This window comes from Hoplias malabaricus, chromosome 5 (genome assembly GCF_029633855.1).
Source record: "Hoplias malabaricus isolate fHopMal1 chromosome 5, fHopMal1.hap1, whole genome shotgun sequence".
Classification (NCBI taxonomy): domain Eukaryota; kingdom Metazoa; phylum Chordata; class Actinopteri; order Characiformes; family Erythrinidae; genus Hoplias; species Hoplias malabaricus.
Window position 1 is genome coordinate 5,083,604 of NC_089804.1, and position 18,429 is coordinate 5,102,032.

Consider the following 18,429-nt stretch of genomic DNA (forward strand, 5'->3'; position numbering starts at 1 on the left):
ACCCCTCTTGGGTCCGCTAGTGCTCCTATGTACAGTTACAATACATTGACAGAAACCAGATTCAGTCATTTACTCCTACATACAGTTACACTATTTAGATACTGAGACACTCTGACTCTGTTCTTTCTGCAATGAGCTTCATGCCCAAGTGTTATCTTATTTTATGTATAAACAATCAAGCTAATATTATTATATTAATGTTAAAACAGCATGATTTGCCTGATTTTACTTTTAAACATTTGAAAGGAGAGTTCTTGGGAAATGGTCCAGATTAAATTTATAAAACCTGAAAGAAAATAAACCCTTATAACTGACCTGTTTTGTATGAAAAAATGTGCGCCTTTGCTGCTTTTTCTTGTCTCCTGGACAACCTTGGAGAATGCATTCCTCCTAACAGATGTCACACACATTTGAATGGTTTTCTCACAATTTCTGTCTGCTTCACATCCCCAAAGATCGTAGTCATATTTAGGGATGTCCCAATCCAATCTGATCAGTATCATCTTTATTAAGTCTGATTTTAATCTTGATCCTATTTCTTCTTGGATATTCTTCTTCAGTGGTGGCAGGCTCACACTCCCTCCTCCTTCCTGTGTAGAGAGAGAGATGAACACTGAGAGAAAAGTGAATTGGCTTCAGTGTCTGTGTGTGTGTGTGTGTGTGTGTGTGTATAAAGGCGAATTTGCTACAGAATGTTCTATTGAAGGTTAGGTTAGGTTAGTTAAGTAGGTTATATAGTTAATAATATATAGCAGAGTTCTTTGTAGCATTGATTGAGTAGTACAATACATAATAGTAGAGGTATTTTTGTAGTTGTGGTTTTAGTTTTGTAGTAGTTGTATGAGTATTAATAGTAGCATTGTTAGCTTTTATATTACTAGTAACTCTAGTAGTAGTAGAAGTTGTAGTATGTTTTAGTACACACACACACACACACACACACACACACACATACACACACACACATTGACCCCTGTCCACTTAGGTGTGATAGTAGAATGTTTAGTTTCATTACATCACATAATCTAAATGAAATATAATTGTCTTTAGTGTAAGTGAGATATAGATTGTGTGTGACCTCTGTGCCACTAAAGAGAAAGTCACATAACCTACTTTTCCCATACAGAAACACTGAAGAGGCCGGCCAAATTCCAGTGCCCCTCCTATGAAAGAGGCCCCCATACGTCAGCAACACTGTTGTCCCTCCTCCTTCCTCCTGGGTGCAGCGTATAAAGCCTGTGAGCTTGTGTTGTTTTCTTAACTCTCTCAGAATGGAGTCTGTGCTGAAATATTTGGACTGGACGACGATGGGCTTGGCTCTCCTGGGAGGTCTTCTCTCTCTTATTGTGCTGGAGATTTTCAGGCTGCATTTGTCCAGAAGCCAATACCCCCTTGGACCCAAACCTCTACCCTTCTTGGGCAACATGCCTCAGTTTGTGAACAACCCAATGGCTTTCATCACATCGGTCAGTTCTGTTTGAGTATAATTTGAAGTATTTTTTTTGACATAGTTATATACCTTGATATTTTTTGTGCATTTATTGATACACAACAAGAGTTTAAAGAGTTAAACTTCATTCCCTCTGAGGTTAAACTGGTATTGGTTGTTTAAAATTATACCTGTACAGGACACTGTGGTTCTGACATTGCAGAATTGGTCCACGTCAGAGATACTAGACATATCTAGTGTCAGCTCTACTGTCGCCTGTATCTTTTTGGTAATTTTACAACTCTAAATGTACCGATTGGGTCAGCGGTGTTCTGCTTGTAAAGGGTCAGAAAGTCCACAGCATTGTCTGTCAGATGTTCAGTCCTGATCTCTCTTATCTAGACATGTTTACACTTGCACATTCTCCCTATATTTGTTCTCATGCCTTCTTGGAATGCAGCCAGACTTCCTGCCATGAATTCTAAAGGAGCATTAGGTAATTTTTTTTACCTCAGAACTTATATAGAACGTATATAGACATTTGCACATGCCACATTTGCTAATTAATTAATGTGATATAATTATGAAATAGGGCGGCGGTGTGGTGCAGCAGGTAGATGTCGCAGTCACACAGCTCCAGGGACCTGGAGGTTGTGGGTTCGAGTCCTGCTCTGGGTGACTGTCTGTGAGGAGTGTGGTGTGTTCTCCCTGTGTCTGCGTGGGTTTCCTCCGGTTGACTGACTGTGAGGACTGTGGTGTGTTAACTCTGTGTCTCCGTGAGTTTCCTCTGGGAGCACCAGTTTCCTCCCACGGTCCAAAAACACACGTTGGGAGGTAGATGGGTGACTCAAAAGGGTTCATAGGTGTGAGCATGAGAGTGAATGTGTGATTGTATGTCGCCCTGTGAAGGACTGTCGCCCCCTCCAGAGTGTGTTCCTGCCTTGCGGCCTGTGATTCAGAGTAGACCCTGAAAATTATAAGCGGTTACAGACAATGAATTAATGGATAATTATTCAACAACTTTTCCATTTCAAAATATTATTTATTTATTTATTTATCGTTACACTTATATAGCGCCTTTCTAGATACCCAAGGACGCTTTACAATTCACACTGCTCAGAACGCTCAATCCACACACACTGGTGAGAAGCGGCAGCCAAACGCGCACAGCGTACTCTCAACCAGAAACGACCGTCCACCTGGAGGACTGCATCGGGCACTAGGATTTCACCCAGGACAGAGCGCCAATCCATATCTGGGCACACACACATTCACTCACACATACACACTCATTAACTCACAAACCAGGACAGTTATTACAGAAGCCAATTCACCTTCAATTGCAGGTGAGTAAAATAAATATACACGCTTCACCACGATTAAGACACTATACTTTTCAGCTTCTTCAAACATTGCAGCATGGTCTTTTGAGGCACAGCTTTATCAAGTTATTTGTAGCATTGATGTGGAAAAATGTTAAATTCTAAACTAAGAAGTGTTTGTGAAGCTTGTGGATCAAATGATAGAAAGTCCATTCCCTGCAGAAGAGAACCAGGGCCATGTCATAATCGGAAACAGCTTGGAAATACCTTCATTATTGTCTCTTGACCTCTGTTTTAATCATCATATTAAACATACAAATAAATAAATATATAGAAATATAAAATGTTGATTATACATTCGTATCACACATGAGCGGGAGAATGGAAGATTAATAATTAAATATTATTTTAGTATTTATTTTTATTTCATAAATCTATGTAATTTTGCTTCCTCTCTAGTTGCTGAAATACGGTGAGATAACCTGCATCTACCTGGGCAGGAGCCCAAAAATCGTGATTAATACACTGCAGACAATGAAGGAAGCGTTTGTTAGGAATGGGGCTGCATTTGCTGGGAGGCCATCCATGCCAATATTTGATTGGATCACTGGGGGTTATGGTCAGTAACTCAACGTATTTCAATTACATACATGCAATGATATTTTTATTTCTTTTTATTTATTTGTTTTCATGTGGATAAGAGCTTTTTTATTACCTTTTAAAATGAGGTAATGATTTAAAAGGTACAAGTTATGAAGAAGGGGAGTCTGTGAGGAGTGTGGTGTGTTCTCCATGTGTCTGCGTGGGTTTTCTCCAGGTGCTCCAGTTCCCTCCCACGCTCCAAAAGTCTGGAAATATAGAATGAAATTCCCCATTCTGATATAGTACTACATCTACCATAGATAGCAGCCACTTCACCAGAGCCTCTTCAATGGATCCGCATTAATGTTAGAGCCAAAGGTTAAATGGAGCACCAAAAAACTGAGTACAGAGTAAAACAGTAAAAAATATAAAAAGAGAAAAGGTAAAAGGGAAAACAGAGCAAAAGTGATTAATAAGCTAGCATTTCTGCTCCGTGAAATTCAGTGATGGGACCTTACATTTGGTTTAAACAGAGACTCATTCTCACCAGGTGATGATGGTGGCCGTTCTGAACAGGGCTGTTTAGACAGAGGGGAGAACACTGGTGCCTGGCTTGTGGTGTTTTGACCAAAATATTTTACTCAAGACCCCAGAATTGTTAAATATTACATGGCCCCATATCTCCTCAATCTTTCTGTCTCTATTCTTCTTTTCCTCTCATAGGTATCGTAATGGTGCCATATGGTAAGGTCTGGAAGCAGCAGCGACGTTTTGCCCTTCACACACTACGTAACTTTGGCCTGGGAAAGAAAACCGTTGAGGAACGAGTGGCTGAAGAGGCACAGTATCTCATCAGAGAGATGCTCAAAGAGGAAGGTAAATAAATAAATAGATAAAGTAGAAGGCTGGTCCTGGTGTGTTTCGGCTTGTGTTAATGACCCTTTAAGTACTATCAAGTTCAACAAAGCATAACATAGAAATGTTAGGAATATCAGGGCTGTTCCTATTGCTTGTAAAAACTCGAGCAGCACTGCTGTGTCTGATCCACCAGCACAGCACACACTAACACACCACCACCACGTCAGTATCACTACAGCACTGAGAATGATCCACCACCACATCACACCTTCTCTGTGGAGGTCCTGACCATTGAAGAGCAGGGTGAAATGGGGATATGAAAGTATGCAGAGAAATAGGTGGATTACAGTCTGTAATTGTAGAAGTACAAAGTGCTTCAGTATGGTTAGTGGAGCTGATAAAATGCACCAGGTGGTTGTTCCTAATCCAGTGATCATCCAGTGTATATCTGGACTCAGAAGTTGATTCTCATGAAATCCTTTTAACTACAAAACCTGAATCTCATACTGTGTTTAATACTGTTGAGTTTAGTCCATTTTTTGCACATTAGTTTATACACCTCTAAAGAACTCTCTTTATACTTTGTATTGAACTACATTTCACTTGGGTTTAACTGAAGTGAATGCTTGAAGGGCCTTTTGTCATATCCTTCCTCATCATGTCCATTCTGTGATTTTTTTTTTATTTTTAATTTTTTAAGGAAAGCCTTTTTACCCCATCCACCCCATAATGAATGCAGTCTCCAACATCATCTGTTCCATCATATTCGGAGACCGCTTTGAGTACGACGACAAGCGCTTTGCCGAATTTCTGCGAATTCTAAATGAAAACATCCAGCTCGTTGGATCAATCTCAGCTCAGGTAATGTCCAGCAATGACATGGTTTCGCAAAACAACACTAGAGGATAAAAAACAATATAAGTTCTTTAGAAGAAACTATACTGAGAGATCAGAGGCGATTGCTCTAAGACTGCAAGGGAAGCTCAGCTTCCCCTAAAATGTCAAAAATAAGTGATCAAATATATACTGTTGTGTGTACATGTCATTGAATAAATATGTACTACAATGCTCTCAACCTTTGTTCAGAATCAGCTTCTTATCACTGGTAAAGACGCTCAGCTTCTGCGTGATGATTGGATGATCTGTCTGAGGCTGAATCCCTTTTTGATTGACAGCAAAATGAGCGATACAGCGATCCTTTGGTGTAAAGATTCGTGGGAGCAGTAAATTTTCATTCTGTTCTGAGTTGAACCGGAGACTTTCTTAATCCTCTTAGCGGCATTTTCTTTGTTAAAAATGACTAGCAACAAATTGAGCTTCTATTTCTGGTGGGGTTTTTGTAGCTGCTTGTGTTTGGAGACTGACTTCTATCACTCTTTCTGACTTCTATCACAGTTTCTGTCCAGCGTGTGCTGCTGAGCCCTTCCACCGTCACAAAGCACTCACAGGCGGACACACTTCACATGGGCCAAGGCCGTTTAAGCAGCCTAGCTCTGCTGGCCATTGAGAGGACACTAGTCATGTCCCTGGAAAAGATGTCTTATTGGTACGACAGGGTCACAGATCATTTTCTTGAAAAGGAACGGAGGCTAGAATTTACGTATAAATAAACCGACACATTTTATGATGTAGGCCGAGATTGAGCTTCCCCTCCTTGAAAGACCAGCATCCGCCACTGTGAGAGATTAATTAGAGAGCTCCCTCTGAAGTCATGCTACTTATGCAACCCCACTGAACACCTTAATGTGCCAGGAGAAGCAGACTGTTCACATCAAATCAAATTTATTTGTATAGCGCCTTTTACAACTGATGTTGTCACAAAGCAGCTTCACAGTTTCAGAACAGAACATTTAAATCAAAGCCCAATGCGAGCAAGCCGAAGGCGACAGTGGCAAGGAAAAACTCCCTCGAGGCTGGAGGAAGAAACCTTGGGAGGAACCAAAACTCGCAAAGAGGAACCCATCCTCCTCTGATCAAACTATAGATTAAATTTTAAATATCATCAATGAAGTGTCATTATGCTACATAATAATAATAAGCTGAGCAACTGGTCTGGTCTGGTCTGGGCCGCAGGAGAATCCAGCAAACAATCTTCCATCTGTGGGCCACCATTTTCTCAGAAAACTGTAAAGGGAAGCAGTTAGTTTAGTTGAGTGCAGCAGAGAATAAGCGCATGTGAATATTTTCATTAGTGTAGTGACGGATCTGACTGTAACAGACTGGGAGGAGGGAAACCAGAAGGAGCTCAGGCAAAGACATCCTTCCGCTCCAAACAAGAGAAATTGTGAGCACATCATCCGAGTTTACCCTGATTCCCCATGTCCATGAGTTCCTGAAACTACAACCTTAAACTAGACAGAGGTTAGTTGCCAAAGGCTAAACTGAACAAGTGTGTTTTGAGCCTAGACTTAAACATAGTGACTGTGTCTGCGTCCCGAACACTAGCTGGAAGATTGTTCCAGAGCTGAGGGGCTTTGTAGGAGAAAGCTTTCCCCCCCGCTGGTGTCTTATGAATTCTGGGTACTAGTAAGAGGCAGGCGCCCTGAGATCTGAGTAATCTTGATGGTTCATAGTGCGTGATGAGGTCTTGCAAGTATTCAGGTGCGAGACAGTGTAGGGATTTATACATGAGTAAAAGAATTTTGTAATCAATACGGAATTTAACTGGAAACCAGTGAAGGGCAGATAAGACTGGGTATATTTGATATGATCAAATTTTCTAGTTTTAGTGAGGACCCTGGCTGCAGCATTTTTAATTAACTGGAGTTTACTCAAGTTTCTGCTAGAGCATCCTGATAAAAGTGCATTTGCAATAATCTAATCTTGATGTAATAAAAGCAGGAACTAATTTTTCGGTATCTGGGAGGGATAAGGAGTTTCTTAACTTAGCGAGGTTTAAGATTTAAGAAAGCTGTTTTTGTAATGTTACCTATATGCTGATCAAATGATAGATCTGAATCAATTATAACACCCAGATTTTTAGCTGATGAGCTCGGGAGAACAGGGAAGTCAAAATTATGTATTAAGTCTGATACCTTATTTATAGCAGGTTTTGGACCTAGAAGGAGATCCTCGGTTTTGTCATTGTTTAGCAGAAGAAATTGTATGACATCCAATGCTTCACTTCTTTAACACAGTCCTCCATTTTCTTTAGTGTTGGTTTGTCATCTGGTTTGGCTGATATGTATAACTGTGTGTCATCTGCGTAACTGTGGAAGGCAATGCCATGCCTGCTAATAACTCTGGCCAGTGGCAGCATGTATAATATGAATAGTAAAGGTCCTAAAATGGAGCCTTGGGGAACTCCAAATCTCATTTATGTATGTGTAGAAGAAATATTATTTACGTTTACAAACTGATAGCGATCTGTGAGGTAAGACTTAAACCATGATAGGGCCGTTCCTGTTATTCCAACCATGTTTTTTAATCTTTCTAGCAGAATAGTATGATCAATTGTATCGAAAGCTGTGCTGAGGTCGAGTAGAACTAGCATGGATATGCAGCCTTGATCAGAGGTGAGAAGGAGGTCGTTTGTTATCTTAACTAAAGCTGTTTCGGTGCTATGGTGTGGCCTAAAACCAGATTGAAATTTTTCATATATGTTATTCTTATGCAAGTATGACCTAAGTTGTTGGGCCACAACTTTTTCTAATATCTTAGATATGAAGGGAAGGTTAGAGATAGGTCTGTAATTGGATAGTACACTAGGATCAAGATTTGGTTTCTTGATCAGGGGTTTAATAACTGCTAGTTTAAATGCTTTGGGTATGTGACCCAGTCTAAGGGACGAATTTATTATTGTTAAAAGGGGATTGATTATGACTGGTAATACTTCTTTAAATAGTTTTGTTGGTATTGCATGGTGCAGGTCGTACAATTTGACAAGTAGATGATTTTCTCCAATTCTAGCAGTGGTAATGGGTCAAAGTCCTCTAGTCTTTCTTCTATGTTTTGTTCTATATCATCCACACCAGATGACAGACATGCTGGATTTAGTAATATCGTATTTATTGTTTGTCTAATATTTTCAATCTTGTTGTTAAAAAAGTCCATAAAAGCATTGCTGATGTGAATGGCTGGGATCTGTGGATCAGTAGCTGCCCGATTGTTTGTAAGTTTAGAGATTACATTAAAGAGTGCTCTAGGATTGTCTTTATTATTTTTAATCAGTAAGGACAGATGTGCTGAACGTCCATTGACGAGCGCCCTTCTATATTCGATAAGGCCATTTCCGCTCTAATTTCCTTACGGTTTATTTTAGGGTGAGTGTTTCTTCATTATGCCAGGGAGCGAGTTTTTTCTGTCATAGCTTTTTACGCTTAAGTGGTGCTACACTATCTAAAGTTCACCGAAGTGTGTTATCTAAGTAGTCCGTTAGTCTGTTCACATCTTTCACATCAGATAAAAGATGCCTGGGCTAGCTAGCATGAATAGTAAGAAAACAGAGCACTAATTGCCCAGAGAGACTTGTCTATATGCTTCAGTAGAATTACATTTGTTTATATTAGAATCACAATGGCAGCTCTGGAGTTTTTTTTTAGACATTTACAGATGTTGAAATGTACAGCAGAGATGAGGATATTGCTTTATTCCTGCTACATATGTGGGTAATATTGACTTTTCATATATTCACTTAAGGAGGAATGTCTCAAAATTCAGGAGAAGGCTAACTACATTAATGAGCATGCATTAAAACTAAAATGCTCAAATTACAAATGAGTTTCTTGTGTAAATCAAAAAGTGAATAAAAACTTACAGACAAGTTACATTCCAGCCACGTACAAATGTTTTTTTCTCCCTCAAGCACAACATTCCACCTTAAAACATGCAGAGCTTCTGAACATAAACAAAACAGAGAGAACAGCATTTCCCCACAATTGTAGGAGTCCCCTTTACATCAAAATTTAATCATAATTAAATCATGCTATAAAACGTGCTATGTTAGATCTGGGCTGTTTGCATTGTCCTCTGATGTGTGTCTGATGTGGCAACATGTTTCTTCAGAAGTGTGTACTTGCCCCATCATCCAAAGGGCTGGTGGCACTGTGTGATCAGTGGAGTTTACTTAAAAGCATTTAATTTGAAATGACTAGTAATTGTGTAAGTGCTAGTCCCAGGGCTAGGCGACATCCAGCCACCTATTTGTTTCCTCCCTTTTTTCAGAATTTTCCTTTTAAGGCACTGTGTTGCTGGCTCTCTACCTCAGCGTTTGTTTTTTGTTTTTGTTTTTCTCCTGCAGATCTTCAACCTGGCTCCTTTCCTTAAACACTTTCCAGGGTATCACCAGAAGATGAAGCAGAACAGCGATGCCTTGATGGGGTTCTTGCGTGAAGTTGTGGAGGAGCACAGGAAGACTCTGGACCCAGAAAATCTTCGTGACTTCATCGATGCTTACCTGGTGGAGATGACAAAGGTGAGCAAGACTTGGCAGCGTTGAGCCAATATTCCTGGAGATCCACTTTCATGAAGAGTATAACTCATATGTGTGAGGATGGATTGTGCTTTAACATGCAATTCTCTAGTTTACTACCGGACATCATCCATTTCACTTTGTGCTCTTTCCGCAATGTTTTCTGGGTATGCATTGGTCAAGCCTTGCTTAAAGGCTTTTGCATTCATTTTATGCAAAGTGTTTCTTTATAAAGCACAGTTGTGGTGCTGTGAGATTTGTTTGCTCTGTTATGATATGAGATTTCATTTTGAAAAATAAGACTCCTGGAAGCACAGAGAGGTGCTGGTGTTTTGACCCCTATTGTCGACTTCGAGCCCCGCGTTGACTTCCCTCCCGCACGAAAGACAACACGACCCTCACAGTGAAGTCAATCAGTTATTGGTTTTCCCCTTCAACCTTAAATATCATTTTAGTAGGCATTTATTTTTAATTCTCAGTTTTTGCATTTAAATGTTTTCACTTTAAATGCTTTAGTTTTAGCCGGGTCCACCTTAAAAAAAGGTGACTATGCAGAGCGACAGAATCACTAATAACTTACAGTATAGCACACAAACGACAGACTTATAACTTTTAATGCTGCTGTTATTCTGCACTTTGTTTTGTATAAATCACAAAAACCGATTTTACACCTTTAGCCCTCACAAATGCGTCTGTACATTACATTGATACCGGAAATTCAGAAAAGCCAAAAGAAACAAACTGTTGGAAAGGGACAAAGTGGAATAGTTAAGTCCCTTATTTTTGAAAATTACAGTGATACATTTTTATTGTTTTTTTTAGATTAGATTAGATTCAACTTTATTGTCATTGTGCAGAGTACAAGTACAGGGCCAATGAAATGTAGTTAGCATCTAACCAGAAGTGCAATATATAACATTATTTACATAAAGTGCAGTTGTGATTATTTACATAAAGTGCAGTTGTGAAATGACATTATGATTATGGATTCTGATTAAAGTGCAGTTTTGATATGACATTGTGATTATGGAAGTTAAGTAACCATATATACATATTGAAAGGTAAAAAATGTAAACAAAGTAACATTGTGTAGGTGATGCATTAAGTACTGAGGGATAGATTAAATACAACTTTACAGAAGGTGCAATGTAGTGAGTGTGCAATGTTTGTTTCAAGTGCCTGAATAGTGTTCATCCGGATAACAGCCTCAGGAAAAAAACTGTTACGAAGCCTGTTAGTGCGGGAATGGAGGCTCCTGTAACGTCTGCCAGATGGTAAAAGGCTGAAAAGTCCATGATTTGGGTGGGTAGATGTCCTCGATGGTAGGTAATTCGGTGCCTGCGCTGTTTTTACCACCCGCTGGAGAGCTTTGCGGTCTGCAGCACAGCAACTGCCATACCATACAGAGATGCAGTTGGTAAGTATGCTCTCGATGGTACAGCGATAAAAGTTCACTAGTATCCTGGGAGACAAGTGAACTTTCTTCAGACTCCAAAGAAAATAGAGGCGCTGCTGTGCCTTTTTGATGAGGACAGAGGAGTTCAAGGACCAGGTGAGATCATTGGAAATGTGGAGACCAAGGAACTTGAAACTGGACACCTGATCCACTGCAGTTCCATTGATGTAAATGGGGGCGTGAGCTTGGTTCCTAGTCCGTCTGAAGTCCATGATGATCTCCTTTGTTTTGAGCGTGTTTAGTACCAGGTTATTGTTGTGGCACCACAAGGACAGATGCTGAACTTCATCCTGGTAGGCTGTTTCATTATTATCTGTAATCAAGCCTATCACCATGGTGTCATCTGCGAATTTGACTATGGTGTTTGAACCATAGGCAGGTACACAGTCATGGGTGAAGAGAGAGTACAGAATCGGGCTCAGAACACAACCTTGTACATTGTTTGCCATTGTTTCTCTCTTGTTTTGAGCAGCAAGAGTCAAATGAAGACTCAACATTTCATGAACAAAACCTGGTCATGTCCACCTCTGACCTGTTCGGGGCTGGGACGGACACGACCGCCACTACTATAAGATGGGGTCTCATTTACATGATGAACCACCCTGAAATACAAGGTACAGAAGAGGGCATGGAGAAATATCTCAGGGACGCAAATAATAAAGAAAAAATAGTCATATGAAACAATATAAAAGATGCAGAATTTTGATGTTAACATTTCATTTTATTATGATAGTAGCTACTGATACTATGTACTTTCATATTAATAATTAACAGTGTACTGTGTATTTAAATGACTGGAAATCTAAGTAATGTCCCCACAGACTGTACAAGACTGTGAATGTGTTTGTGTGTTTGGTCATTGGTGGACCACATTCCAGAGCGTTGCCATGAGGAGATAGTGAGTGAGTTGGGGTTTGACCGCTCTCCCTGCATGGACGACCGCACATGGCTCCCCTTCACTCATGCCACCATCCATGAGATCCAGCGCTGGGCTAATCTCGTCCCTTTGGGTGCAGTCCATGAAACCACAGAGCCAGCCGAGCTGCATGGATACCACCTGCCCAAGGTAACCACGGAGGGATGGAGGGGTGAGTGGTTGAGCAGTTGAAAGACTGAATGGATGCATGTTTGAGAAGAGGACAACATTATTGAATAGAAATTATAACTGTTGAGCAGATGGGAAGCTAAAGGAAGGAGTGTATGAATGGATGGAAATGCCAACGTAAAAGATGGATGAAAGGATGAATAAAACAGATGAAGAGAAATGAACTGATGTAAAATAGAGACATGAAAGAATGAATGGTTAATTTGGGATGAATTCAGGAATGAAATGTTATGGAATGCCTTCAGTCCTTACCCCTACTCTGAGGTTAAAATGTTTCTACATCAGTATCCTTTTTTCCCATGGTAGGGAACACAGGTCACTGTCAATTTTACGGCCATCATGACTGACCGAGAGCACTGGAAGTATCCAGACACGTTCAACCCAGAGAACTTTCTGGACGAGAATGGACAGTTCTGCAAAAATGATGCCTTTGTGGCATTTTCTCTGGGTAAGTCTGATCAGAGATCAATAACTGATCACATTAATTTATCAGTCTACTCGACTTTAGGGGGTACTTTATGCCACTTTTCCACTGCATGATGAGTAAATAGTACTTAATGTAACCACTGCCGTTATTTTGGTTTCCAAAGCCTGCTGTTCCTCTTAGTGATGGTGTTTGTTAGTGGAACATGAGCCAGGTATTGGGTACCAAATGCGAATATAGTTGTCACATCTTGGCACTTTCTTGTTTGTTTTCTCCTTCCATGTGGCTCTGTCTGTTTGTTGTTATTCCTATCTCCGCCCTCGTTCCACTCTAGCTCCACCTTTTGTTCCGCCTCTTTGTCATTATCTGTGTCAGGTGTTTCTTGTTAGTGCGTATATTTAAGTCCTCTTCCCCCACTTCCAGTGATCGGTCATTTGTGTTTGTGTTGTGTCGTTTGTCATTTGTAGTTTTGCTCTGTTCAAGTCAAGTCGTGTCGTTTCGTTCTGTTTCCCAGTTGTTATATTAGTATTTGTTTCTCATTTCTCGTTTCTCATTCCTTATTCGGTCTCCTGCCTGTTTCATGCCCCAGTCTTGTAGTGTTGTTTCCTGCTCTTTCCTAGGTTTCTAAGTAATGTTATTTCGTGTCCCTCGTCAAGTTCCTTTTGTTGTGTTATCTTTATAATAAATCTCTGTGTTGTAGCGAGTGAGTCCGCCTCCGTAAGTCCACTCTTTACGTCCCCGTGACAGAATGACGGATCCATACAAGGACACAGCCAACACAGCGTTATCCCTGGGTAAAACTCTAAAGACCGCGGAGGATTTGTTAACCTTAAGGACTGATGATCAGCCAACAGTTTTGCAATCGGTCATGGGAGTACCCAGCGAATTTGAGAACGGACTCAACTGCAAGGGATTTTTATTACAGTGCCGACTGTACTTTCAATTCTTGACCTCTCCTGCTCCACCTGAAATTGTCCAGGTCCTCTTTGTAAAATCCCTACTAAGAGGAGAGGCGTTGCAGTGGGCAGAACAGTTAATAAAAGTAAAGTCCCTTGAACTCACGGTTGAGACATTTTTAAAAATGATAGACGAGAGATACTCACAACCTGCTCCCGAGGACGTCTCTTCAGGAACCACTGCTCCCGAGGATGTATCTGCAGGAACCCCAGCTATGGAGCGCGGATCTGCTGGTACCCCTGCTTCCGAGGATAACCCCCTCAGGTCCGGGGAGATTTTGGGGGGGGGGGGGGGGGGGTTATGGGTAGGGGCTGTTAGCCTCAAATCACAGGACATGGGAGATGAGGCTAACAGGGGCGCATCTCCGGGGGAACTATGGTCAAAGAAGTCCCACGAGAGTACGCCCATCAGTGCCCCTAAACCCGCTAAATCCACAACTCGTGCTCGGCGAGCAGCACGAGCACCTGCCTCGGTGGACGTCTCAGCTCCTATCCTCGTGAGAGCGGCGCCTCCGGCCACTTCTGATCCCGTGAGAGCGGCGTCTCCGGCCGCTTCTGATCCCGTGAGAGCGGCGTCTCCGGCCGCTTCTGATCCCGTGAGAGCGGCGTCTCCGGCCGCTTCTGATCCCGTGAGAGCGGCGTCTCCGGCCGCTTCTGATCCCGTGAGAGCGGCGCCTCCGGCCGCTCCTGTTCCTGTGAGAGCGGTGCCTCCGGCCGCTCCTGTTCCAGTAAGAGCGGCGTCTCCGGCCGCTCCTGTTCCTGTGAGCGCGGCGCCTACGGCCGCTCCTGTCTTTGTGAGCGCGGCGCCTACGGCCGCTCCAGTCTTCGTGAGCGTGGTGCCTCCAGCCGCGCCTGTCTACGTGAGCGCGACGCCCGCCTCTCCTGTCTTCGTGAGCGCGACGCCCGCCTCTCCTGTCTTCGTGAGCGCGGCGCCCGCCTCTCCTGTCTTCGTGAGCGCGGCGCTTCCAGCCGCTCCTGCCTCCGTGGACGACGTCGCAGCTTCCTCTGCCTCCGTGGACGTCGTCGCAACTTCCTCTGCCTCCGTGGACGTCGTCGCAGATTCCCCTGCCTCCGTGGACGTCGTCGCAGATCCCCCTGCCTCCGTGGACGTCGTCGCAGGTTCCACTGCCTCCGTGGACGTCGTCGCAGGTTCCCCTGCCTCCGTGGATGTTGTCGCAGGTTCCCCTGTCTCTGTGGACGTCGTCGCAGGGCCTCCTGTCTCAGTGAGCGCGGCTCCCTCAGCCGCTCCTGTCTCAGTGAGCGCGGCTCCCTCAGCCGCTCCTGTCTCAGTGAGCGCGGCTCCCTCAGCCGCTCCTGTCTCAGTGAGCGCGGCTCCCTCAGCCGCTCCTGTCTCAGTGAGCGCGGCTCCCTCAGCCGCTCCTGTCTCAGTGAGCGCGGCTCCCTCAGCCGCTCCTGTCTCCGTGAGCGCGGCTCCCTCAGCCGCTCCTGTCTCCGTGAGCGCGGCTCCCTCAGCCGCTCCTGTCTCCGTGAGTGCGGCTCCCTCAGCCGCTCCTGTCTCCGTGAGTGCGGCTCCCTCAGCCGATCCTGTCTTCGTGACTGTGGCTTCGGCCGTTTCTGCCCCTGTGAAGGTGGCTTCGGCCGTTTCTACTCTCGTGACTTTGGCTTCGGCCGCTTTTGAAATAGAGACTGCGGCTACGGCCGTTTCTGCCCCTGAGACTGTGGCTACGGCCGTTTCTGCCCCTGAGACTGTGGCTACGGCCGTTTCTGCCCCTGAGACTGTGGCTACGGCCGTGTCTGCCCCTGTGACTGTAGATACGGCCGCTCTTGGTCGTACCCATAGGACGGCCCCAAGGACTTCGGGGTCGATTCCCAGAACTGTACCCAGGCTGGTTCATCAGACTTCTCAACAGACACATGCCAGTCCTGGGTACCACCCAGTTGTCTTTGTTCCAGTGTCTGTTCCTGTCCTGGTTCCTGTTTCTCTTCTTGTCCCTGTGCCTGTGTCTGTTTTTGTTTCTGTTCCGGTCCCTGTCACCGTGTTTGTGTCTATCCCTGTTAATGTCATGGTTCCTGTACCCCTGCCAAGCCCAGTCCAGTTCCCAGTTAGACCCTCTGTCCAGTCACCAGTTAGACCCTCTGTCCAGTCACCAGTTAGACCCTCTGTCCAGTCACCAATTAGACCCTCTGTCCAGTCCCATGTCCAGTTTCCTAACTATTCCCAGTATCGACCCTCAGCATCAGCACCTGTCCAGTCTGTTCCAGTCACGTGTATTTGTTCCTGTTCTGTCTCAGTCCCCGTTCAGTGTTCAGCCAAAAGTCCAGTCACGTGTGTTTGCTCCTGCCTTGTCTCCTGTCTTCTCTCGTTCCCCGTCTCTTCTTTCTAGTTCTGTCCAGTGTCCGTTTAAGTCTAGTTCCTTGTTCCCTGTTCCATTTCCTGTCTTGTCCTGAATCTTTTGGTTTCATGTTTGTTTTGTTTCTTCTGGCCCCTCCCGCACCAGCTCCTGGGGAGTCTACTTTTTCGCGCTCCGGGAGTTGCGCGTCTTGGGGGGGGGCGTCTGTCACATCTTGGCACTTTCTTGTTTGTTTTCTCCTTCCATGTGGCTCTGTCTGTTTGTTGTTATTCCTATCTCCGCCCTCGTTCCACTCTAGCTCCACCTTTTGTTCCGCCTCTTTGTCATTATCTGTGTCAGGTGTTTCTTGTTAGTGCGTATATTTAAGTCCTCTTCCCCCACTTCCTGTGATCGGTCATTTGTGTTTGTGTTGTGTCGTTTGTCATTTGTAGTTTTGCTCTGTTCAAGTCGTGTCGTTTCGTTCTGTTTCCCAGTTGTTATATTAGTGTTTGTTTCTCATTTCTCGTTTCTCGTTCCTTGTTCGGTCTCCTGCCTGTTTCATGCCCCAGTCTTGTAGTGTTGTTTCCTGCTCTTTCCAAGGTTTCTAAGTAATGTTATTTCGTGTCCCTCGTCAAGTTCATTTTGTTATCTTTATAATAAATCTCTGTGTTGTAGCGAGTGAGTCCGCCTCCGTAAGTCCACTCTTTACGTCCCCGTGACAATAGTCAAGTAGTGTAGAAACCATGCAGTGGAAAAGCACCAATAGATGAAGTGTGTACTTTATTTGTTTGTTTGTGTGTGTGTGTGTGTTTATATATCTGTGAGAAGAACTATGGAAGTCCTCAGTGGAAAGAACTGTTAGATCTAAATCTTCCAAGTGAGGAGCCTGATACCTCCCTATTCTAGTTAGAAGAAATTGAAAGAGTGTCAGATTGTTTTTCGTAACAGTCCGAATTCTCCTGACATTGTTCTGATTAATGAAGGAAGAGGGTGTGTGGTGATTGTGGAAATTGGATGCTCTGACGATGGATATATTGAGTTGTTACACCTCTAAAGTCCTAAAGTATCAGCCACTGATGGAGACTTACTGCGAGTGGCTATTCATGTAAAATTGCTTTTTATCTGGAGAAGACGCTGTCATCTGTACCCATGAGAAATGCATACTGTGAATTTAATCATGTACTGTGTAATGACTCTGAACTGTTATTTTGATTTTATTATGTTTATTTTATATGTTAAATCCAAATAAAGTACTATAATGTGTGTGTGGTTCTGCAGGTCCGAGGTCATGTCTGGGTGAGACTCTCGCGAATACAGAGCTTTTCATCTTCTTCACGTCTCTGCTACAGAAATTACAGTTCTCCTGGCCTCCAGGAGCTCCACCAACAAACCTGGATGGTATTATGGGGATCGTCCGCTCACCTTTCCCTTTCAATACAGTCTGCCACAGCAGAGAGACCACCCACTGAGTCACAGCAGACTATTATTACATTTATAAAACTGTATGTACCCAATTATGATGTAATAAATAAATTAAACAAGTCAAGTCTAAGACATCACAGTATGATCAATGACTACAACTTTCATGAAATAATGAATTTACATCACAACAATTTTATAATCAGATCATCCATCCATCCATTTGTTGTAACCGCTTATCCAATTTAGGGTCGCGGGGGGTCCAGAGCCTACCTGGAATCATTGGGCGCAAGGCGGGAATACACCCTGGAGGGGACGCCAGTCCTTCACAGGGCAACACAGACACACACACATTCACTCACACACTCACACCTACGGATACTTTCGAGTCGCCAATCCACCTGCAACGTGTGTTTTTGGACTGTGGGAGGAAACCGGAGCACCCGGAGGAAACCCACGCGGACACGGGGAGAACACACCAACTCCTCACAGACAGTCACCCGGAGCGGGAATCGAACCCACAACCTCCAGGCCCCTGGAGCTGTGTGACTGCGACACTACCTGCTGCGCCACCGTGCCACCCATAATCAGATCATTCTTAGTAAAAAAAAAACATACATTAAATAATACAATAATATATTAAGGTGTCATATGGTAAAAAAAAAAATACACAAAATTAATCATAAACTTCTATTTATCCCATTTTTGACCCTAAATCCTGTATGTTCCTATTTAAAGTCAGTGCATATAGTTCCATGTTTAAAAGTGATATACTGAACTTCAGCAGAATGTCTTATAATAATCATATAAATAATCATTTGCCAAATTCGGGCAAAAACTCTTCTTATAATTCACCCATTTTACAGACACTAGTGACATATTAGTCTCTGTATTATTTAATGATGTAAGTGTAAAGACACACCCATTCTATATGTTGCAACAAAAGCACAAGGCAGAGGTCTGTCAAGAAGTTGCATCACACAGATTTGCATTTTGTTCCTGTTTATAGTTTCATTTGTCTGGGTTCACTTACAGCCACCAGAGTTCTACATTTGAGACTTAATACAAAATATTAAGACAACTTCATATGTCCCATCTGGAAGAGGGGGGGGAGTCACATGACCTACATTCCCCATAAAATCATGTTACATACCTGAACATGCTGGCCAACTTCCTG

At 43.2% G+C, this 18,429-nt stretch overlaps 1 protein-coding gene across 2 annotated transcripts; it reads left to right on the forward strand.

Moving 5' to 3' along the window:
• The first annotated feature begins 1,142 nt into the window (after positions 1-1,142).
• On the forward strand, positions 1,143-17,374 carry LOC136697960 (cytochrome P450 2J2-like). Of its 2 annotated transcripts, none has more exons than XR_010802776.1 (9): positions 1,143-1,466; positions 3,211-3,370; positions 4,057-4,209; positions 4,892-5,052; positions 9,431-9,604; positions 11,530-11,671; positions 11,936-12,145; positions 12,469-12,610; positions 17,112-17,250. XR_010802776.1 is itself a non-coding variant. In XM_066673326.1 (9 exons), exons 1-9 carry the CDS (start codon positions 1,272-1,274, stop codon positions 17,300-17,302), a joined length of 1,506 nt encoding a protein of 501 aa, XP_066529423.1. In that variant the 5' UTR covers positions 1,151-1,271; the 3' UTR covers positions 17,303-17,374. The 2 variants fall into 2 exon arrangements, 1 of the variants encoding a protein (XP_066529423.1); XM_066673326.1 differs by having other exon boundaries at positions 1,151-1,466; positions 11,936-12,123; positions 17,112-17,374.
• Positions 17,375-18,429: the final 1,055 nt, after the last annotated feature.

Bases quoted from the DNA above. Each gene is read 5' to 3' on its own strand.
- LOC136697960 (XM_066673326.1), top strand. From the start codon at position 1,272: ATGGAGTCTGTGCTGAAATATTTGGACTGGACGACGATGGGCTTGGCT. The intron at 1,467-3,210 runs GTCAGTTCTGTT...CTTCCTCTCTAG, and splicing joins CAATGGCTTTCATCACATCG to TTGCTGAAATACGGTGAGAT. The intron at 5,053-9,430 runs GTAATGTCCAGC...TTTCTCCTGCAG, and splicing joins TTGGATCAATCTCAGCTCAG to ATCTTCAACCTGGCTCCTTT.